The 23,220-nt window shown below is 38.0% G+C and overlaps 2 protein-coding genes and 1 pseudogene across 2 annotated transcripts in view; all 3 read left to right on the forward strand.

Moving 5' to 3' along the window:
• Positions 1-6,139: 6,139 nt before the first annotated feature.
• Positions 6,140-9,493, forward strand: LOC101302477 (annotated as a pseudogene).
• Positions 9,494-12,888: 3,395 nt separating this feature from the next.
• LOC101291839 (cysteine synthase-like) lies at positions 12,889-17,097 on the forward strand. The gene is made up of 11 exons (XM_004301963.1): positions 12,889-13,086; positions 13,546-13,600; positions 13,708-13,817; positions 14,083-14,140; positions 14,456-14,719; positions 14,801-14,938; positions 15,051-15,102; positions 15,553-15,632; positions 16,288-16,347; positions 16,487-16,567; positions 16,667-17,097. The coding sequence occupies exons 2-11, from the start codon at positions 13,559-13,561 to the stop codon at positions 16,757-16,759; spliced, it is 978 nt and encodes a 325-aa protein (XP_004302011.1). The 5' UTR covers positions 12,889-13,086; positions 13,546-13,558; the 3' UTR covers positions 16,760-17,097.
• Positions 17,098-18,001: 904 nt separating this feature from the next.
• LOC101292133 (5'-3' exoribonuclease 4-like) overlaps positions 18,002-23,220 on the forward strand; it is an 8,429-nt gene continuing 3,210 nt past the window's right edge. Inside the window, exons 1-14 of the mRNA XM_004301964.1 lie at positions 18,002-18,208; positions 18,686-18,788; positions 18,878-18,954; positions 19,049-19,240; positions 19,418-19,537; positions 19,694-19,756; positions 19,857-19,982; positions 20,075-20,239; positions 20,450-20,527; positions 20,687-20,773; positions 21,465-21,554; positions 22,356-22,451; positions 22,532-22,602; positions 22,945-23,073. Coding sequence (XP_004302012.1) covers positions 18,002-18,208; positions 18,686-18,788; positions 18,878-18,954; positions 19,049-19,240; positions 19,418-19,537; positions 19,694-19,756; positions 19,857-19,982; positions 20,075-20,239; positions 20,450-20,527; positions 20,687-20,773; positions 21,465-21,554; positions 22,356-22,451; positions 22,532-22,602; positions 22,945-23,073 — 1,604 coding nt within the window. The remainder of the gene's footprint in view (positions 18,209-18,685; positions 18,789-18,877; positions 18,955-19,048; positions 19,241-19,417; positions 19,538-19,693; positions 19,757-19,856; positions 19,983-20,074; positions 20,240-20,449; positions 20,528-20,686; positions 20,774-21,464; positions 21,555-22,355; positions 22,452-22,531; positions 22,603-22,944; positions 23,074-23,220) is intronic.

Consider the following 23,220-nt stretch of genomic DNA (forward strand, 5'->3'; position numbering starts at 1 on the left):
GTATTAATTGATCGTATGATTTTTCGGGTATCAACAGTTGGTTAAAGTGAGGAGGGATCCCCTGCGACGTTCTTACTCTAGCTAACTATGGGTATCCATCGATTGGAATTCAATCAAAGCTAACCACCTTGCAATGCAGCTTCAGTACTACTAAATCGGAATATTTCTCTCTCAATTCCCCCAAATTTCACACACTTTCCACTCCTCTTCACTCACTCTCTCTGAATGGACTAGTAATTTTTAGCGTGGTAACTCTTTCTGTCTTTCATACTGTATATATTACCACCAAAATGATGCCAGGGTCTTTGTATAACATAGTAAAACGTGCTAAAGTTTACTAGTCAATTCCTAGTTTCATTTGAAGGGTTTGCAATTTACATTTTTTTTTTAAACAAAGGAGGGCATATTCATATCACCCATTGTATTAATAGACGCAGGTAGAAAGACAACCGATACAAACCCCAATAAATTGAGGTGAAATTTATATTTTTTTACACACTTGTATAGCTTAATCATATCCACAAACATTATCAATGCTCATTGTACTAGCTAGCGACTTTCTCCCCGTTACAACAATCCCATCAGAATCATCAGACCTTATTATGTCTGCCTTGACCACCATACTAACCATCAGAATCATCCCAAATGAATATTCCATTTGTGAATCAAAAAACTCAAAACTACTTGATCCTTATTGATATTTACCATCTCTAGCCTTTGTGGTTATTCATTTTACTTGCAGTGATGGAATTATCTCTGTAGAAACTTTAGCATCCAGTGAAAATTAATTGTGTTATCCCTGTAGAACTGGTCAATTGGCATTAATTTGAGCTGAGCTAAGTTAGCAAGGACACTGTTGGAGTCAAGAAAACCAGACTGAAAATACTGACCATCCAGTTGCCATCAGTGTACCAACGATTTGGACTCGCCGTACTTTGACTGAGTTTTCAACATCGCTTTTAAATTTTGAAAATCCCTCCTTTTTTTATCACCTTCAAGCTTCAAATTTTACCACTATATGTCTATATATATGTAACTATGTGAGCCTCCATAGTCCATATATAATCTGCCTGTTAGTTTCTTATTGCAGCCATTTTAACCTCTCATTCTGTTCCAAAGTTCTCCAGCGTATATATTTCTCTCTCACCCAGCAGCATCTATGATAACATGATCAATTCTCTTAGTTTTCCCCTTATTTGCCATTATCACAGCAATTCACAACCCAAGCTCTAGTACAGCCTCATTATCATGCTGCCACTGCATCAAAGAACATGTCCGGGAAGCTTAATAAGCCGTGTCTATGGTCATCCCCAAAATTTACCATTTTATCGAGTACTAATTAAGCTAGGATCACAAGTTAGAATAGTATTAGGCGAGCTGTGGCATGGAAAGTATGCTGTCCAGCTTGTCTGCTTGCTTTCTCGGGCGCTTCTACATCTGCAGTGTATTCAGGGTTCCCTCCTCAACTAACCAGGAGGAGGGGAGTAAGATGCAAGCAGCTAGAAAGCTGAGGGGTGCCACCCCGCCTTCAGGATCTAGAATAGCTCCGCCTCTGAGACATTCGATTTCCACTTTCTTGGACGCCTTAATAACGCGGAGCTCGGCGAGCCGGTCGTCAATGACGTGGACTGGATCCTGGTGAACCAAGACGTCCCCGCCGATAAGCTCACCACCGGCGGAAGCATCAAGAAGCTTCTCTTCCTCGTCGGCGGTGCTGCGTCGTTCGCGATCAACGATGAAGCCGTCATCGACGTCGTGCACGGGATCGGAAAAGAGGCCGGGTTTCCGACGGCATGCATTATCCAAATTCCGAGACTGACTACCTGCATTCGCTCTGTCCTGAAGATGTCCGAGGAAAAAGCTGAAGAGGTGATTTTTTTTCCACCTTCAAACACGTCGGATTTGCCATCTTCGGCTACGTCGTCTACTCCCTCATCTTTACCGGCGGCCTAAGCCTCGGCGCAGCGCTGGTCTTCGTTTTCAAGCGTGGTTTAATGAAGTCTGTGTTCGTCAAAGCCTCTAAAGCTAAGAATAAGGACGCCGATGGTAATTCTCAGGTAGCTTCGGGGCTTTTCTGTAAATTAACACCTGTGTGGCTTTTTAGCGGAGCCAGTTCGTGACTGATGCAAAGAAGATAGCCAACGATGCGCTTAAGCAGTCGAAGGGTTCTGGAAAAAACGAATTGAGCGATGAGATTAGCGGTGAGATTAGCGATGAGAAACTCGTCGCATTGCTCGAGAGGGGCGCGATTTTATTGGTGAAGAGAGAGACCGCAAAGAAAAGAAGGTTTGATTTGGCTCCGATTCTCTGAGTTTTTTTGTTTGATTTTGTTCTCGGTGGTGTGAATTTTAATTTTGAGTTATTGGTTAACTTTGGTGGTGGCGGAGGAGAGGAAGGTGTAATTTGGCTCCGATCTTGAATTGTTTGTTTGATTTTGTTATTCGGTGTTGTGAATTTTAATTTTGAGTTTATATATTAACTTTGGTGGTGACGGAGGAGAGGATGGGTTGGAGGTTTTAGGTTTTAATTGCTAGGGAGGGTGGTATTACGTTAATTGTTTTTGTTTGTTGTATTGTCATTGTTTCGTTTTTATGAGCATTGTGTAATTGAAACCAGTGAATGGTGTATTTTGTTATGGTTGCTTTGGTTTGATTCTGTATATACTGCGAAATATGACGTTTTTTGTGTTTGTGTTTTAATGCTCAGGCCGGTTGCTCTATGTTTACTGAAATTTTCACTTTGGTGAAAATGAAAAAATAAAATAAAAATTTATGTTATGTAGAACGTCCAGTAAAAGAGAAGCATATGTAGGTGGTGATGAGTGTTTAGAGCTAAAGATATGATAAATTGTGAGCTCCAAATATGAATCCCTGCATGCTGTGCATTCTTAAGGCTAGGTTGAGCACTTCTTACATGCTTAAGAATATCTGGGACTCTGTAATTTCTGATATGTTTAACTTTGTTATTTCTATGTAGTGTACGCAGTGATCTTGTTTCTCGATTAATTCCTATCAGAGGATCCCTTGTATCAAACAATTACATTAAAGTAATTGTTAACCATGATGGAAAGGCTTGTATTCAAGTACAGATCAAGGATGGTAAAACAGTAGCTATCAGTGCTGAGGATATCAATGCTGTGATTTTTACCAATTCGGAAATCAAGGCCACTGTTGTTATATCACAGCATTGATATCCTCAGCATTGACAGTTACCGTTTTACCATCCTTGATCTGTACTTGAATGCAAGCCTTTCCATCATGGTTAACAATTACTTTAACGTTATTGTTTGATACAAGGGATCCTCTGATAGGAATTAATCGAGGAACAGTATCATTATGTACGCTACATAGAAATAACAAAGTTAAACACATCAGAAATTACAGAGTCCCAGATATTCTTAAGCATGTAAGAAGTGCTCAACCTAGCCTGAAGAATGCACAACAGGCAAGGATTCATATTTGGAGCACACAAGGAAAGGCTTGCATTCAAGTACAGATCAAGGAGGGTAAAACGGTACATGTCGGTGCTGAGGATATCAATGTTGTGATTTTTATCAAATCGGAAATCAAGGCCGCTGTTGTTATTGTTCCTGGTGAGTGAGTATAGTTCATGGTTTAGCTTTACACCCTCCTGTTTACATTGATGTATGTCGATCATGACTGACATTGGTTTCAATTTCTATTACAGAATACTTTAATGGTGGTCAGATAGAGGTAACCAAGGATGCTGCTGCCATTGCTGGGCTTGATGATGCTCAGAGAAAGGAAATCAATGAACCAACTTCAGCAGCTATCACCTATGGTTTGGACAAGAAGGGTGGTGAAACAAACATCCTTATCTTTGACCTTAGCGGTGGTACTTTTGATGTCAATATTTTGACAATTGAATTTGGTGTCTTTGAGGTTGCCAGAAACGGTGACATTCCTTTAGGAGGTGACATTCTTGTCTGATCTTGTTTACCATCTTGTTTACCGTTTTTGCAGAGTTAATGTGTCGCTGATTGCAATGGAATGTTTGCTATCATTGCAGGTGAACTGATTTACCAAAGTATCATGGAGTACTTCATCAAGTTGGTGAAGCACATCAGCAAGGACAACAGTGCCCTTGAAGCTGAGGCCAAGAGAGCCCTCCTTGTTGATATTGAGTCACTTTTTGATAAATGTGACTCTGCTGAACCCCTGAAATCTGAGGAATTCAACTTGTTCAGAACGAGGCAGGTTGTGTTTGCAGTTGTGGAAAATGCAGTGCTTTATATCAATTGGCATGAACGGGGCAGGTTGTGTTTGCAAGTTGTGGAAAATGATGGAAAACTGATAGTTGTAAATTTTACTTCCTTGTAAATGTTATATATTTGTAAATGTTGCTTGCAGAATTTGGTTCTTAAATTCATAGTCCTGACTTAGAACATTTCCTTTCGAACCTTGCCTTCTTCATATAATCCCTATCAATCCCGGGGTGGTTAAGACTTGCTAGTTTGTAATTGGTAAATATCAGAACTTTGGCATCCCACATCGAATCGAAAGGTGCGTGGAAGTGAATGTGGGTATGAACCCTCTGTTAATATTTTCAATGTGTGGCATAAGCGGAGCGCACGGCTAGGCGGTGGGCCAGCTGGTTCGTTTTTCTGGGCTGGCCCGTAAAACGTTTGATCAAAATAGCCCACCAATTTCATTAATAATCCCCTGATGTGGGCTAGGCGGATTCTGTGCACGTCAAGGCGGTGGTCCAGTTAGTGCGTTTTTCTGGTTGGGCTGATAAAACTTATCAAATAAGTCCACTAGTTTTATTAATATTCCCCCAGGGCTGGGCGGATTTTGTGCACGTCCAGCTGGTGCATTTTTCTGGGCACCACAATGTTTGATCCAACAAGCCCATCAGTTTTTGAAATTAATACTCAATTTTATTAATATAAATAACAAAATATCAAATTATAAATATACTAGTAATACTCAATTTTAATCAGAACATAAATGACCTTTCTTGTCTGAATCCTTCCCTCACAATTTTTCCTCCCTCACAATTTTTTTGTATTTTTTTTTTCTCAATAGATTTTACTATTTACTTGGCATGGAGTTTATGATTTTGATTTGGTTCACAACTACAAGATAATTCAAGTTGTTGTGGTCATTAGTTAAGACTTGAGATCCAACTTTAGAAAAAACTTACCTAAATGGAGTACGTTGATAGTAAGAATTACGATTAAAATTTATGTGTCCAACATTGGTCCTTTGTATTATTTACCAACACTGTTCCATGTTTAGGGTTATGCAATGGAACTTTTGCGTCCATCCGCATCCTTCTTTGGAAGATGACAAATATCAGTAGTTGTACTAACCACTACTAATCACAGACATGACAAATGGGGATATATCAAGAAAGACTATTGTACTAAACAACGTGAAGGGAAAGGAAAAAGCTACCTGTAGTAAGCATTTACAACTTGTTTCTCTTTGTCTACATTGCCTACAAGGTTGGTCTATATCTGTTTTCATTTCTGTTTAACAACCAGTAGTTTTCACTTTTCAGTTGTGGAGAACAAGGCCTCATTCTTGGTTACTTGGTAAATAATCAACTAATTAGGTTTTCATCTGAACCTCATTCATTCATCAATTGTTGAGTTTTTGTGGGTTAATGCTTATAGGAGTTAGAAGTTTGGGTTTCTCCCTTTTTTGTTTACTGCCATACTATATAATCATGAATTATAGGTTGCACTAATTATATTTAGTTCAGAGCACCTTAGAGTTCATATTCCCACAATTTTACGAATAGAAGTCAATCAATCCTACTAATTATGAATTAGTAGTCAATAATTCATAATTTGTGGAAAGTCATTTTGATATTATTATGGGTATATGGTGCCCTTCTGTGCCTCAGATTGATCATACAGTTTCAAGCAGCTAGCATACTGTACCAGCAATGTACTCCTAGTTGTTTCTCAGAGTTTGTTTTTATTTATTTCTCAGCTTGCGGCTCGATGGAGGACTCGTACCCAATCAAGAACGTCACCAAAGTAAGATTTCATGTCAAACTTCTTTTCATGATGTTTTTGCTCTTGTTCATTTTAAGTATCTTTTGGCTAACAAGGAGATCTCTTCTTTCTGCTCTTACTTGATTTATGGAGTTAATCGGAAATACCCTTATGGTATATCTCAACAATGTCGTGCTCCGAGCTTTTGGAGCTGAGGTCTTCATCACAGACCCTACCAAGGGCTTTAAGGGTGTTCTTGCTAAGGCAGATGAACTTCTAAGTACCACACCTAATAGCTTTATGCTTCAACAGTTTGAGAACCCTGCCAATCCAAAGGTAGTTTTGCAGCAAAGTAGAGTATTGTGGCTAGAGTCCAGATTGCTTAGACATTTCCTGATTCTTTTTTCTTTTCATTTGTGTAGGTTCCTTAATCCTTATGAAACCACTGGGCCGGAGATATGGAGAGACTCGGGAGGGAAAGTTGACATCCTTGTTTCAGGGATAGGGACTGGGGGTACTGTAACCAGAGCAGGGAGTTTCCTCAAAGAGCAAAATCCAAATATCAAGGTTGAATTGGCTTTTGTGTATAGATATATTTTACGCGCATATTGAACTCACATGGTCTAGTGGTGTGCCTTCTTTTGTTCATGTTTAGGTGTATGGTGTAGAACCAGCAGAAAGTGCAGTCCTGATTCCTGAATGGTAGCAAACCTGGTGAGTTACTCTAGTGCTTTGTAGGAGATGAAGGAGATGCTACAGGCTAACCTAAGTATTGTGGTTTAGTTTCAATCATTTAAGTGGTCAAATCTGACTGATGCATCATGCATGTAATGATACATAATATGCACGCTTGTGTTGAAGGGATGCATCTGATCCAAGGATTTGGTCCTGGTTTCATACCTCAAGTTCTGGATGTTAGCTTGCTGGATGAAGTTATTCAAGTAAGTCGTCTGGAACTCATCTGTACTGCTGCAAAGATTAGACTTTAGATGTGAAATTGGCTTGCTCTTACTTGTATAAGTTGATGGATAAAAGGAGTGGTATATCTTGTTTCTCATAACATGAAGAGCTAGCATTGATCTTTTTTCTTCCAGAAAGCTCAAGAAAGATAGAAAATGTAGTAAGCACTAAGGCTTAACCTTGTTCAACTCACTCTTAAACACAACTTACTATCGGTACTAAGCAAAGAATCCACTGTGAACAAAATTATTAATTTAGTTCATATATTTCTTTTTACACTAGAGTAACAAAATTGATTATTCATCACTAACGCTATCGGTTACTATTTCTCATCTAAATACATGCGATAGCGTTAGTAATTATATGTCTTTTCTTTAAATTTTTTATTGTTTTTTTTCTTATTTCGTCACACGTTATATTTAGTTTTTTGATTAAGGGATTACGTCTCTCACCAGGTCGGTTATCTCTCTCTCTCTCTTAATAAACTCTTCTTGGTTAGGTTTACTTAGTTTTAAAAGAAAAGAAAGATGATTTCATCATAAGATATTAAGGGGAAAAAAAGTCTAAAAGCATTTTTATCTACCTGAACTCTTCATTATGGGCCGCCGGCAGGATTTAATCAGATCAAGTTTCTATTTCTGGTTTCATATATGATCAGATTCGTGACCGACTATAAGAGACATATATATTATAATGTAAAGGTTTACTGTATATAAAATCACTCGGATCATCATAGATACTATGTACACCAAAAAATGAATAAGAATTATGACTGTATATATGCACAATAGTCTAATGCTACTGAATGAACAAGATCACAAATATTGTGGTAACGAATGTCGAAGGACACAGGATCAATGAAGTTCTCTGCTCTGATATATATAGACGATCAGAAGATATCAATTGAAGTAATCGATGGAGCACTTCTCAGTCTGAAAAGTACCAACTGCATTTCCACTCTGGCTCAAAGGAACCTTCAAATCACATTCAACCCTAGGTTTGAACTTTCCGGTCTTGATTCTCCCCAACTTAAACCGAATCCTCAGATAAAGCTTCATCTCAATCTCATAAACCCCAGCACTCTTCTGTTCATTGAAATCCTCAAGCAATTCGGATCCAACAATCAATTGCTGTCCCTGAAACACCGGGTTCAAAACGTTTGTGGTTTTGTGGCCTTGGTAAAATGGGGTCAGAGTAACCGTACTAAACCTCTGACCCTCGTAAAGAGCTCGGGCTTCAATGCGATCATAGTAGACGCCGATCTTCTTGTTGGGGTTTCGGATGGTGAGGTTCAGAGCAAGGTTATAATGGAGGTTGTTGTCGGAGGAGAAGTTGAACTGTGCGAGGGTGGCATCTGTTACGTGGAACTTGACTCTGGTGGGGCGGACTATGAGCCAGAAGACGAGGAAGGCTATTCCGATGAAGACGACTGCGGTGAAGATGAGCTTGAAGACGAGACCGAAGATGCAGCTGCAGCAGCACCCGAGGGGACCTCCGCCTCGGCCGGGGCGGTGGTAGGTCTCTTTTGCCGGGATTGAGGGGCCGTAGTAGGCCCCGTTCAAGTGAGCTTGTTTTTCTGACATGGAAACTGAAGCTGAACGAAAGATATGGAATGTATAGAGAAAACTACTGAATGAATGAGTTGTGTGGAGATCGAAGAGGAAGGTGAAGCGGAGGGGTTTATATAGGGTATAAGAGCGTGTGGGAAATCATGAGGATCAACATCACAAATTTGGTGTGCTGCGTGTTTCAGTATGATACGAAAGGACGCGTGGGCTTACGTTAAGAACATCGTACGCGGTTGCTTAGAACGCAGAAGGTTTGCTGGAGATGTCTCTTTCGAATTTGGACTCTGTCTCTCTCTGTGAGTTATTTTAATAGGGTAGTATTCGCGGGGAAGTTTCCCTCGGAGACGACGCAGCGTATGAATGTATGCAAGATGATGACCAAGTTGCCAACTTGTAACATTGAAAATATTGTCCTTACCAATGTGCCCTTTCCTTTATTTACATGTCAGCGTGTGTTAACTAATGTATTTTAGATGCCAATAGTCCAGTATACAACAGGATGAACTCATTTCATTGGTTGCTAATGTTGCTGTTGAATTTTACATATCCAGTGAGGAAGCAATTGAAACTGCAAAGCCTGCTTGCGCTAAAAGAAGGTCTTTTGGTATGTACCAGAAGCAACTAATATTGTGCTTTTTGTTGCTGTAGACATCAATCTTTCAAATACTTTGCAGGTGGGGATTTCATCTGGTGCTGCAGCAGCAGCAGCAATAAAGTTGGCTAAGAAGCAAGAAAATGATGGAAAACTGATAGTTGTAAGTTTCACTTTTTAAGTGTTATCTATTTGCAAATGTTGCTTGCAGAATTTGGTTCTTAAACTCATAGTCTTGACTTAGAATTTTTGTTATTAACTGTATCTTTTTGTCATGAGTCCACATCTTCCTATTTAAATCTTCTGCTTGTGCAGTTTTTGTTTGCCAGTTCTGGAGAGGGTTACCTGTCTTCGCTACTCTTCGATACCATCAGGCATGAAGCTAGCAGAAAATATGAAGTTTGAATGATGGTGTTCTATGTTTCATTGCATTTTCTGTGTCCAGCAAATTGTAAATGATAAGAATGACCAAATGTTCGAACCCGAAGTACAATGTGGTCGAGTTGCTAAGCCCCTCCAAAGAAAATGCGGAATGAAACCGAGAATGGAACCCCTACTAGACTATATGGAGCAAGAGTGAATTGATCTGAGAGTGAGAGAGCAAGAGTGAAGATTCTAAAATTCATGAAACGGTGAATTGATGTGAGAGTGAGAGAGCAAGAACGTGAGAGTGATCATTCTAAAATTTCAAAAAGGGGGCTGCTAATTGAGTGAGGAGCACTTGCGGCATTCAGCGCTCTTCTTTGTGTTAGGTTAACAGTTGTTTCTTAAGGCTCGCTTTTCCGGGCTACTGCAGCACCACGCAATTCTCAGATTGTCTCCTGAGTATTCCAACCCTTTGGTCTCAAACTATTCGAGCTGTTCCTTCAGTATTTTTTTTTTTTTTTTGTCAGTTACAGAATCTGATACATAAGAGATTTAAAATCTGGGATAGTAGATTACCTAGCTTGTCAGCCTATAAAGAGAACCTTGTTCATATTATCATATACAGAGTGCGTTTCCCAGTTTTACTCAATAGTCCCATATATAGGAGATCATGAAGCATATAATTAGTTAATCATGCTGGACAATATTACTCAATCCACTGCAAAAACAAAGTCGCCCGATCGAAGATCAGAGACTTCATAGATAAAAAGGGTTTGAATCGCCTATGTCAAACAAACAAATAACGTGTAGATATTTGTCGCAAACAAAGATTAACGAATATTTACTTAATCACAATGAAACAGTAGAGAATTGTCGGATTAATGTGCTTATAATAGCAAGCAAATCGGACTACCAGAGTTTAGCCATCATCTGTATATCTGGTGCTAAACCATAACCCAGTCCTACAGCAAATACCATAAAAAATAAGAAAGAATATTAAAGCTTGAACTGATATATGGAAATTAGAGCGAAACCAATGTACAAACTAAGGATATTATAAACGAGGCTCACCTCATCAATATCTTCATCATCGTCTTGTCGTGATTCTGGTTCTTGATTGGTGGCTGCACCATCAACAGGATCGCGTTCAAGATAGCGTTCAAGATAGTCGACAAGCACCAGGGAGCCTAGCGAAAGTAACAAACAAAGCCCCGGGCCGGGGCCCGCAAAGAGAGCCTGTCTTACGCTAGCACGAAACATCTGCGAGCCAAGAATAAGCATAAAGGAGCACGCCATGTCAAACCCAGAGGGTTCATCTTTCTTTTTCTTTGGTTTATAAGAGGTCCTCTTTGGTCCAGAGGAGGACGAGGCCTGTGTCTTTGGTTTAGAGGATGAGGGCTTGTTATCGAGCCTTATGAGAGAAGCGTCGAAAACTTTCCGGGCATGGGGATCCATGAGTACAGCATAGGAAGATTGGAGCCTTTGAAACTTGGCATTGGCATCGGGATCGTTTGGCCTCTTGTCTGGATGCAACTGCAAAGCTAGTCTTCTGTACGCCTTTGTAATCTGTTTCTCGTTAAGCTTGGTGCCTTCCTTACCCGACGGTAGATCAAGAACCCTATAGTGATCGCTCTCAACTTTCTTCTTCTCCTTCCAATTCTGCATATTGATCTTCGATCGACCTACCAGGCAGCCAGGTCTTTTACTTATTGGGAAAAGAATAACCCTGGCCTTGCCTAGCTAGGTTTATCTAAACTAGAAATCTGATTGATTTAGGACTCAAGTTATCTTCGTAGCAAAAGAAAAAAAAAATAAAAAAATATTGATATACAATTTTATCTCCGATGTTATATATCTGTAAGTTTTACTTCCTTGTAAATGTTATATATTTGTAAATGTTGATTGCGGAATTTGGTTCTTAAATTTATAGTCCTGACTTAGAACATTTGCTTTCGAACCTTGCCTTCTTCATATAATCCCTATCAATCCCCGGGTGGTTAAGACTTGCCTAGTTTGTAATTGGCACGTATCAGAACTTTGGCATCCCACATCGAATCGAAAGGTGCTTGGAAGTGAATATGTGGGTATAAAGCATCTGTTAATATTTTCCACGTGTGGTATAAGCGGAGCCTATGCACGGCTAGGCGGTGGGCCAGCTGGTGCGTTTATCTTGGCTGGCCCGTAAAACGTTTGATCAAAATAGCCCACCAATTTCATTAATAATCCCCTGATGTGGGCTAGGCGGATTCTGTGCACGTCAAGGCGGTGGTCCAGTTGGTGCGATTTTCAGGGTGGGCCGATAAAACTTTAATCAAACAAGCCCACTAGTAGTGACTATTTGGAACTTTTGCGATCCATCAGCATTCTTCTATGGAGGATGACAAATGTCAGCAGTGAGGTGTTGATGACTTGACTGTTCTATTTCTCTATGATTTTATTTCGTTTTGTTGAAGTATTGGACTCTATTTGGATGACTATTTCATTGTAATACCAAATGGAGAGACAAGATCCACTATAAAATGTGAGGCGAATATACTGTGTATCCTGTATAATACTACTCTCTCTAGCATGAACCCACCACTTCATGATACATCTGCAATATAAAATAGATACATCAGTCATCAATTATTAAGCCATGTTCAATTATTAACCCCAACAAAGGGAGTTTGTATATCACAAATAATCATACTCCGTAATTATGTAAGGATATTTTGTTTAATTGAAACTGATAATATTTATATAATACGGTAATTAAAACATATTTCCTTACGATGCGATTAGCAATAGTAACTCATATTTATTCTTAAGTTAGAATTCATTCACATCAAGAGAGAAAAGAATCCAAATTCATTAAATCGATTGACCATGTGTAATCGGAAGTTTGAATGAAGTAATACAATATGTTGTTGTGCTTTACAAAAGTAAGGAAGTGAAATCTACACTTCTTAAATTATAATCTACACTCTTATTTTTTATTTGTGGTAGCATCTCCAGCAATAAAGTTAAATTTATTGCTAAATTTATCAACATTTAGATTTAAAATAGCAATTTTTGAACTTTTATTATAGCAGTATTGCTAAATTATATACATCAGCTAAGTTTTAGTTAATTGTCTCCCAAAGATTGATAAATTTATCAATTTTCTCTATCAATTTATAAATTTATCAACTTCTTAAGTATACTACTGGAGCAAATATTCATTTAAAAATTGATAAATCTCTAATTTTTTTTAATTTATCAATGCTGCTGGAATGTTCTGTAACTTAATTTATATCTTCTTATATTATATAAATGATGGCTAAAATTAAAAAATAAAAATGTTAATTACAATTTAAAAAACATGGATTTCACGTCTCAAAAAAAAAAAATGTAAAAGTGTTATTAAGGGGAGGATCCCAAAGCTCATACCCTTATCTTCTTTATTTTCTTCTAACGGGGAGAACAAAATGAAGTTTTGGGAAGAAGCCGGTGAGTGAATGACGATACAACATTCGTCAATACCAAAAACAGTCACAAACACAGCGCCAGCAAAAAAGTTTTATTTAAATACCCGAAAGTCTCTCACTTTTGTCATTTGGTGTTTCTAATCAGCTTGAGCTCGCTGTCCGCCTCTGGTTTCAACTTTCAAGCAGGTAAAAGCTTCATAAAGTCTCTCTCATTCCAATCCTTGTTCATTCATGTTATGCATTCTCCGAGTTGCCCCACAAAGGTTTTGATATCATTTTATCTTTGTTTCTTTTGTTTTTGATATGTTTGGATTCATATTTCAATCAATATTCTTTTGTTGTTTTTGGAGTTTTTCAATTCTCCAAGTTACTTGATGGGTGTTTTGTGATCATGGGTGTGGATTTGGTGGTGGTGATTGTTGTTGGTTTGAAACTATTGCTGAAACAATTGGAGTGTCAACTTCTCCATTTGTTTTTTTCTCTAAAAAGATAAGGAAAAAGAATAAAGATGAGTAACTCAAAGTTTTGAACTTTGAAGTTCAGAGTCATAAAAGATCATTACTTTGTTTGTTAGATTTGTAGAAATTTAGTTTCAGATTCTGCAAATTGAAATTTCTGTTTGTTAACTCTTGATTTGGTTGACAGTTTTGTGATAAAGATGGTGGAGGAGAAGGCCTGGATTGCGAAAGATGTTACTGAAGTAAGTCCATTTTCGAGTTACTGACTTTTGAGGTTTTTGGCGTTTCGAGTATTAAGTTAGATCGGGAGAGCTGATTGAATGTGTTTATTCATGGTGGGTGTTTTCAGTTGATTGGAAACACGCCATTGGTGTATCTCAACCATGTCGTAGATGGCTGTGTCGCAAGGGTCGCTGCTAAGCTGGAGATGATGGAGCCTTGCTCTAGCGTCAAGGATAGGTACAGACAACTTCTGTACATTTTGGAATATCTATCTGCTGTACTTGTATACTTGGGAGCTGTTTGATTTTTTTTTTTTCCTTCATAAGATGTGCTTTCTTTGGTATGGAAGTTCTGTAGTCGGCATTTTCTTCCTTGTGAGAGTTTAACTCAATTCCATGTCTCCAGGAAATTGTCTAATGTCCCAGGTCTATGCTGTCAAATGAGAGCATAGATCGATCAATATTTTCTATTGTTTCTCACATTGGAATTTTGTTCATTGTAGGATTGGATATAGTATGATCACAGATGCTGAGGAGAAGGGTCTCATTAAGGCTGGTGAGGTTAGTATTTACATCTTTCTAATCTGAATGAGTGAAGAAGGTTTTGTTAATCCAAGTGGACGAGTGTTTAATTGGTTATTTTGAATCCGTGATGTGACTATATTTGATAACTCGAGTAGAATTTGAATCATCTGAATTCATGATGTAATGCCTTTATTAAACTTAATCATATCATGAGTTATTGCTATTCATCTCTAAATGGTTTAGATATATCAATCAATTGTTGTGTGCCACTGTGCTTGGACTTGGCAGAAAAACTTAAATTTCGTATGTACCCCCTCCTTATTGATTTAGTTAATTTGTTCCATGCTGTAGAGTGTCCTGGTTGAGCCTACAAGTGGGAATACTGGCATTGGGTTGGCTTTTATGGCAGCTGCAAAGGGTTACAAACTAATAATCACCATGCCTGCTTCCATGAGTCTTGAAAGACGAACCATTCTTCGAGGTTTTGGAGCTGAGCTTGTTCTCACGGATCCTGCCAAAGGCATGAAAGGGGCTGTTCAGAAGGCACAGGAGATAGTGGATAAGACACCCAATGCTTATATGCTTCAGCAATTTGAGAACCCTGCAAACCCTAAGGTATTGTTCATGTCATTTTATCGTTACCTTATGACATTCTATCTGAATGAATTGATGGACAGATATTTCTGGTGTGTTTAGGTACATTATGAAACTACTGGACCAGAGATCTGGAGAGGCTCTGCTGGCAAAGTCGATGCTTTTGTTTCTGGGATAGGGACCGGAGGTACAATTACAGGTGCTGGGAAGTACCTCAAAGAGCAGAATCCTGATATTAAGGTTTGCCTTCTCTTTTGTAAATTACAGTCTAGAGCAAGGTAAATTACAAAGTTAACTAAAGCTTTTACTATTACTGACTGATCACATGCTCCCTTGCTTTTTTCATGTACAGCTCTACGGTGTAGAACCAGTTGAAAGTGCTGTTTTGTCCGGAGGGAGACCTGGTGAGTCCTGATAACCTTCTTTTCACAATTGCAATAGGTATAATTTAAAAGAATGAGGCTTTAATAGGGGCTGGAGCTCTTTATTTAGAGTTTAATATCATTTTGGTCCTAGTGTGATACATTTAAAGTGTCCTCAAGTCCCAAACATATGTACTGCTTAAGTTGGGTGGCAGGGGCAGCCCACTGGCATCCGCTCATGTTTGTTCCTGTAACTGGCCCCTGAGAACTGAAAAATAAAAGGCTTTTACATGCCCACAACATTCTAGAAAATTGGTGTTACAAAAGATACCTAACTCAGACCATAGTTGGGTGATTGCTGATATCTGAAGCACAGTTGTAGCATCATTAACTAATGTAGAGCATAAGCTGCTTGCTTGATAAAGTGAGGCACTTTCTGTTATCTTCTTCTTTGCTTAATTTGATCATGTGTCTGCTTCTGTATAATCTCAGGCCCTCACAAGATTCAAGGGATTGGTGCTGGCTTCATCCCTGGAGTTTTGGATGTCAGCTTAATTGATGAAGTTATCCAAGTAAGCCTTATAACTTGTACTTCACACTGTTTCCAGTTAATGCAGTAGCTTGTGTCTTTTGTAAACCCATACTATGAGAGTTAGGATAAAACATGTCTTTCTACAACACTATCCCTGGAGTTCTGGATGTCAGCTTAATTGATGAAGTTATCCAAGTAAGCCTTATAACTTGTACTTCACAATGTTTCCAGTGAATACAGTAGCTTATGCTCTTCTGTAGAAGCCATATTATGAGAGTTAGGACTAAACATATCTTTCCACAACACTAGGTCCCTGTTCTTTCATAACAACCGGATGCTCAGCCATTAAAATCCTAGAATTTATAGAGCACCCTATTTGTCCTTCATAATTAAACCTACTCTGTCTATTCTTGATGGGTTCCACAATTTTTTCTTTATTTTGAAGTGTTGCTATGGTTTAACTTTAGAGTGCATGCCTTTCAGTTTTGGTACCATATATGCAGGGGGTTCTTTTCTGGGAATAAAAGATGAGGCTTGCTCGTTTTAATTCCTCTTTGGGAATAAACATTTAACTGGAAGTATGAAATTAGCTTATACCATGTAGTTTAAGGGACTTTAAGCGGTAGATTAATGTTTGTTAGCTGCAAGCTTACATTTAAGAAGTAAGACGAACAAATATTTGTACAACTTTGCAGATATCAAGTGAAGAATCTATTGAAACAGCTAAGCGTCTTGCATTGAAGGAAGGTTTGTTGGTAAGTCCACAACTATGAAGGACATGTTTGGATCAGGAATTCTCAGTTCTTTTAGAATTCCATTGATCTGTTTTTTGAATTTAAAAACTCATTCTGGTTTAGCTTTGCCCGTGTAACTTATATTTAACTTGTATTGCAGGTGGGGATATCATCTGGTGCCGCAGCTGCAGCTGCAATTGAGATTGCAAGGAGGCCAGCAAATGCTGGAAAGCTCATTGTTGTAAGTTCTGTTTGTTTTAGTATAATAAAGTTGAAAGAAGTTTAACTCAGTCACTCGCTACTAGGTCAAGTAACCTTTTCATTTCCAAAATGTCTACAGGCGGTCTTCCCCAGCTTTGGAGAGCGTTACCTGTCCTCTGTGTTGTTCGAATCTGTAAAGCGGGAGGCAGAGAACATGGTTTTTGAGCCCTGAGATGCTGGTAGTTTCAGAAGGGATTACAAAAGTCCATAGTGTGATGCTCCAGGCCAAAAACACAAGTATCCAAGTCGCATAAGTATCCATAGTGTGATGCTTTTAGTTCGAGTGGCTTTGTATCGACCTAGTCTCAAATAAGTAATATGAATAATGTCCGTGAATTTCAAAGGATGTATGATACAATAGATCAGGTATTTACATTATAGCAAATTACATTATTGCCAGAATCCAACTTCGTATCTAGTGTGAAGCAAAGTACTTATTTGTAGCATAAACTCCTCACTCCTAATAGCACCACCCTTTTTGAATAAGATATTAATATCCATTATCTAGATATAATTGCATCTCAACCTTTTTATCTTAGTTAATTGTCTCCAACATCTTATAATCTCATACGTACAAAAGAGATCATCATAATATTAAAGTTGAAGATAGACTGAAGGTAGATATTAAAGTTTTTTTTTTTTTTTTTTTTTTGAGAATGGAAGATACATATAAAGTTCTATCGCATGCAAATTGAGGATGTAACCAAAATCATTTCAGTTTCATTTTGAAAAGATACATCTTTATGCATGATGCACGAATGTGACAAACATTTGCATCAAAAGCTTAGGCCTCTCTTAACAACAAGAATAGCATAATACCATACTAGCTACTAGCTAGTCAAACTATAAGACTCTTTTCAAAAACGATTCTAGTATGATTATAATCTATCTATAAAAATATCGTGAGGATGACTATCCTACACAGTACACACTCCATATCCAAAATAAGAAGATTAATGTCAATGAGAACATGTGGAACTTGATTTGAGACTCGACCACGTGACCAACTCAAAAAACAAAATACATTTATAAGATTCTAATTTAAATTTAGGGAAGATGTTATATGCATGAACTCCATTTTCATTTATCTTCTAAAAAATAAAAATCTATTTTCAGTTATGTATTAATTTATTTATATTTCAACATTCTTATCCACATTTTCTTCCCAAACCAAGCCAAACAATAATTCCAATCCGAAATTCAATTCACAAAATAGTCCGGAATAAGAGTACCCCGGGTATATTGTCTCCACGTCAAGGGGCATTATCGTCACATCAATTACTTCCATATTACCGCCAGAGAAATTCCGCGCAGATCTCGAACACTTTCTCTCTCCCAATCTCTCAATCTCTCTCTCTCTCCGTCCAAAAGGTCACCGTCCGGCGGTTGCCGCCTACGACACGACACCGTTTCGATGGGCGTCCCCGCGTTTTACCGCTGGCTGGCGGATCGGTACCCGCTCTCGATCGTCGACGTGGTCGAGGAACACCCCAGGGAGGACCCCAACGGCGTGCCGAGACCTATCGACGTTTCGCGGCCAAACCCTAACGGGTTTGAGTTCGATAATCTCTACCTCGATATGAACGGCATTATCCATCCCTGCTTTCATCCCGATGGCCGAGTACGAAACCTTCTTACGTTTTCGCTCTAGTTTATCGATAAATTGTTGTTTGATTGTGTGTTTGAGCTTGGAAAGATTGGTTTTTGTGCTCAAAATAGCTGGAATTGTGAGTTGTAATGGAATTTAGGATCGTTGATTTCGCGGTGTTGCTAGTTTTGTGCTTGATTACTCGAAATTTTACTCGAAAAATTTCTAATTTTTGTTGTAGTTTGATAAAATTTAGCTTTGTGTGTGTATGCTTGACGATTGAAAATGATAGATGTTGGATAGTTTTAGCCGTAAAATTTTACGGATTAGAAGAATGTCGAAATTGTGCAAGGGAATGCTGCATTGAGCTCATTGGTTGGGTGTGTGTTGATCATATATGAGATTGTGTTGTTTTAGGTTGGTGTGGCGTGCTTTAGATGAGTTCAGCGTGGTGAAAATGTCTTTGCTCCAAGTTGAGTGCTGATGACAAGTTGTTTTCTGTCTGTGCAGCCTGCTCCGGTTACTTATGAGGACGTATACAAGTCAATATTTGACTACATTGATCATCTCTTCACGCTGGTTCGCCCAAGAAAGCTTCTTTTTATGGCAATTGGTGAGATTTCCCTTGGACTTGTGAAATGTGAGTTATAGTGATCTGTGTTGTAGTGAAATTGTTACTTTAATGTATTTCTAATCGTGCAGATGGGGTTGCGCCAAGAGCAAAAATGAATCAGCAACGCACTCGACGTTTCAGAGCTGCAAAAGATGCGGCTGAGGCGGTAAGATCTCACTTGGTGTGCATGGTCTTTTCTTAAATCTTTTAATCTTAATTTTCATTCAACGAAGCAGTGAACAAACTATCTGATTTGTTAGGAAGCTGAAGAAGAAAGACTAAAGAACGAATTTGAGACGGAGGGGGAATCATTGGTTCCTAAAGAGAAACGTGAAACTTCAGATTCAAATGTTATTACTCCAGGCACTCAATTTATGGCGGTTCTCTCAGTAGCACTTCAGTATTTTATACAAAGTAAATTGAACAGCGACCGTGGTTGGCGGTCTACAAAGGTTGGTTTGAATTCTCTGCACTAATATGTAATTGCCTTCCCGTAGTCCTGTCAAGATCGATGTCTCTTTGCCTATGGAGTAGTCCCTTCTTTATATTTTTACCTTGTACTTCTGGTTTTCAGGGTACTTTGTCTCTCTAAATTTAATTATGGGCCTGCATTGGGTGATTATTTTAAGGTTATTCTTTCTGATGCCAACGTTCCTGGTGAGGGGGAGCACAAAATAATGTCATACATCCGATCGCAACGCAACCTTCCGGGTTTTGATCCAAACACTCGGCATTGTCTTTATGGTCTGGTGAGTGTTTACAATTTAAGTCTTCCCACCTTTGCTACTGTTATTTTTCTCTCATGTGAGTTCCTCCTTATGTTTTCGAAAAGGGCTGTCATTCATTATGCCATTTTGCATGATTTGTATTAGTTCTAAAGTTTGCACTTGGACAATGATAATCAGGATGCAGATCTAATTATGCTTGCATTGGCTACACATGAGGTTCACTTCTCAATATTAAGAGAGGTAAGTTACTTTTATTTATTAATTGTCTTACAGTCACTTGGGCTCTTAATGCTTTGTTGCAAGTGGTTCATCTTATGCATGGTTTACCTTGATTATACAGGTGATTACTCTTCCAAGTCAACAGGAAAAATGTTTTCTTTGTGGACAAGTTGGTCACCTGGCAGCTGAATGTCGTGGTGGCGATGATGGTGCCAATTTAACTCCAATTCACCAGAAGAAATATCAGGTTGGTAACATGACATCCTGCCATTTTCATTCATTGCTACGCTTTAATATTTTCTCTTTATTTCTTTCTAACTTCGCATTTCATCTGTGCAGTTCCTCCACATCTGGGTGTTGCGTGAGTATTTGCAATATGAGCTGGACATACCCAATCCTCCTTTTCAGCTTAATTTTGAAAGGATAGTGGATGATTTTGTGTTTATGTGCTTTTTTGTTGGCAATGATTTTCTTCCACATATGCCAACATTGGAGATCAGAGAGGTATGTGATTATAGCAGGCAGTCTGAAAGCTGTTTTCTACAAATTCTGGAAGTTAGTGATTTATAGAGTCGTAAACACTCGGGATGTTTTGTGAAAGATGATTTAATTTTCACTATATTAAATCATGTGATTGGTGAACATGTCTTTTTGGGATTTTCACTTTCCTTTCCTTCTTTACTTGATTTAAGTGAGAACTGTTTACTTCCTCAGGGTGCAATTAATTTATTGATGCATATTTATAGAAGAGAGTTTTCTGCTATGGGTGGCTATCTCACTGATGCGGGTGAGGTAAATTACTCTTTACACTATCTTTGAATATATGATAATTTCTTTATGATGTGAATTAGTTTGGAACTCAGTGATTGCTTTCTTTTTCTAATTTACGTATAATATCACACACACAGACACTATTATGAATTTACTGATGTATTCATATTACTTCCACAGGTATTGCTAGATAGAGTAGAGCGTTTTATCCAGTCTGTTGCTGTCTATGAGCGCCAAATTTTTCAAAAGCGGGCTCGAATTCAGCAGGTATTCAGAAGTCTGTTGCTCGTCTTTTTCTTTATTATCATTTGTTTTCAAGCTATTCAGAAGTCTGGAGATTGATGAAAGCCACAGACATGGACTAATTTAAGTATGATAAAAACTTAATTCCTCTCAAGATTTTCACTGTTTGTGACTATTAGTTTGTTTACTCCACTAGACTGATATTTTAGTTTACTCTTTAAGTGTTCTGATGATTATCTGGCTACAATGATTCAAATATGAAAATGGTAGCCCTTACAATGGGTCAGACTTTTGGTTCAACAACAAAAATCTTGTATTGGATGCAAGCTAAGTTTCTGTTTATATAGGTCACCATTTTTCTAGGACGAGGCAAGTAACTTAAGATTATATGCTATTTGGGCACTTAATCTAGTGGCATGTTTCTTGTGAGTTGGTCGCTAAAGGAAACATTCAAATGTCAATACTATAAATCCTATTTACTTAATATATACATAGTGACTCTTCTATTTGAGTTGTTTGTCCTGTCCACATCTGGAGCCATTGGAGAGAAATAGTAGGATAATCATGTACAGTATTGATTTATCTACATGACTTCTGAACCAAAAGGCATTTGGGATCCTTTTTGCAGATTAGGTCACAGTTTTTTTTTTTCTACTGGTGTCCGGCATTTTTGCAGATTAGGATAATGTTCATACTGATGATGATTATATTTCAGGCCTTTGAGAATAATGAAGAGAGACAGAGAAATAGAAGAGAGTCTTGTGAAGAGCTACCCGCTCCGGTGGTAGAAAAGGTGGTGGACAAGGTATGTGACTTCACTGCATCTATACTATCAAATTTGTATATGACATCATGATGCAAAACTCAACTTGTTTCTGTATGCCATGTCTGTTACCTTATTTTTCTGCAAACTGATTATACTGGGAAAGCTTCTTAATAAATGATTATACTCCCACAACACACTTTGTTGTAATTTACATGACTTTCAATTGTGCCTTTTTCACATGTATAATACCAAAACTAGAAAAATTGATCATACAAACGTCTTATAGAATGCCAGTGGCTTCTCAAGTTACTCTCTGTTTACCGTGCTGGTATAGTAGGTGAGCCCCAAAAAAGTTGCGTAAGAAGGATAAAGACTGACAGAACAAAAAAAAATGATCAAAAAGCCATCACAGGGTGTAATGTATATTCAGTGATTGTGGAAATCCAATGTTAAGTTTAATTTCCAAGTATTTTATGATGGTTTTTCTTCATAGTTAGCTTAATATGATACTGAAATTCGGATGTGTTTACATCTAGCAGAACTATCTGTATTGTCGATTCAAGTAGTCTTTTTTCCCTTTTACATAAGATATAGAAGAGGATGAATTTGGTGAGGATTGGTTATTCTGTTGAATTATGATCCAGTAACCTTGTACTTTTGAGCCCTTCGTACTTGGGAGTAAAGTAATTATGGGATGTTTGGTACTGTTATCTGTGTTTTTTTCCATATAAGTTTTCGGGGACTGCTAATCCACAATTGTTCTTATCACATCTATTTTATATCACACACACCACACACCACACACCCTTTTCCTCTTAAAAATAAATCTTTGTTTCTCAGGTTAAATTGGGGGAGCCTGGATATACAGAAAGGTATTATGCTGAGAAGTTCCAAGTATCAAAGCCAGAGGAGGTTGAAACAGTTAAGAAAGACCTGGTAAGTTCTCTCATGTGCTGCAAACTCAGTGAAGATTATTTGGCTGGCATTCATGCTAAAATTTCTAATTTTCTTTGCAGGTTCTGAAATATGTAGAAGGCTTATGTTGGGTCTGCCGATATTACTACCAAGGGGTCTGCTCATGGCAATGGTTAGTTTGGCTTGAATATTGGAAATTGTTATGCTTTATTATATCTGGTTTAACTCATCTTATATGTTGAAATACAAGTAATACACATCCACAAATACTTGGATCTATTTAGAGTACTCAAATTTTGAAACTATGGGAAATATTAGTTTTTTTAATTTTTTTTTTGATTGAGAAAATGGGAAATATTAGGTTGGCCACTTTGAGTTTTTGATATTATGGTATTTGTTGTTTATGTTCTATTACCAAACAGAAATTAGTCAATTCTATATCAACCTGTTAAGTGCGATGATGATCAGTTTGATTTCACTAACTATGTGTGTATCTTACTATTATGGGTTTCAGGTATTACCCATACCATTATGCTCCTTTTGCTTCTGATTTAGAAAATCTGGATGACTTGGAAATAACATTTTTCTTGGGAGAGCCATTTAAACCCTTTGATCAGCTCATGGGAACCTTACCAGCTGCAAGGTCTCTCTCTCCCCCTCTATATATATATATATATAGCGTCTTCTCAGCTGTGGACGTCCGCTATTTATTCTTACGGTGCGGTATTTCCTACTTTACACTTACTTTTTTCATATCTCCACCGTCTAGTATTTAGATACTAATGTATAG

Source organism: Fragaria vesca, linkage group LG6, assembly GCF_000184155.1.
Source record: "Fragaria vesca subsp. vesca linkage group LG6, FraVesHawaii_1.0, whole genome shotgun sequence".
Lineage (NCBI taxonomy): Eukaryota > Viridiplantae > Streptophyta > Magnoliopsida > Rosales > Rosaceae > Fragaria > Fragaria vesca.

What these genes read in the sequence shown, in the direction of transcription:
- LOC101291839 (XM_004301963.1), top strand. Translation starts at nt 13,559, where the DNA reads ATGGTGGAGGAGAAGGCCTGGATTGCGAAAGATGTTACTGAA. An exon ending in TGCTCTAGCGTCAAGGATAG is followed by an intron (nt 13,818 to 14,082) that starts GTACAGACAACT and finishes TGTTCATTGTAG; the next exon opens with GATTGGATATAGTATGATCA. An exon ending in ATGCTGGAAAGCTCATTGTT is followed by an intron (nt 16,568 to 16,666) that starts GTAAGTTCTGTT and finishes AAATGTCTACAG; the next exon opens with GCGGTCTTCCCCAGCTTTGG.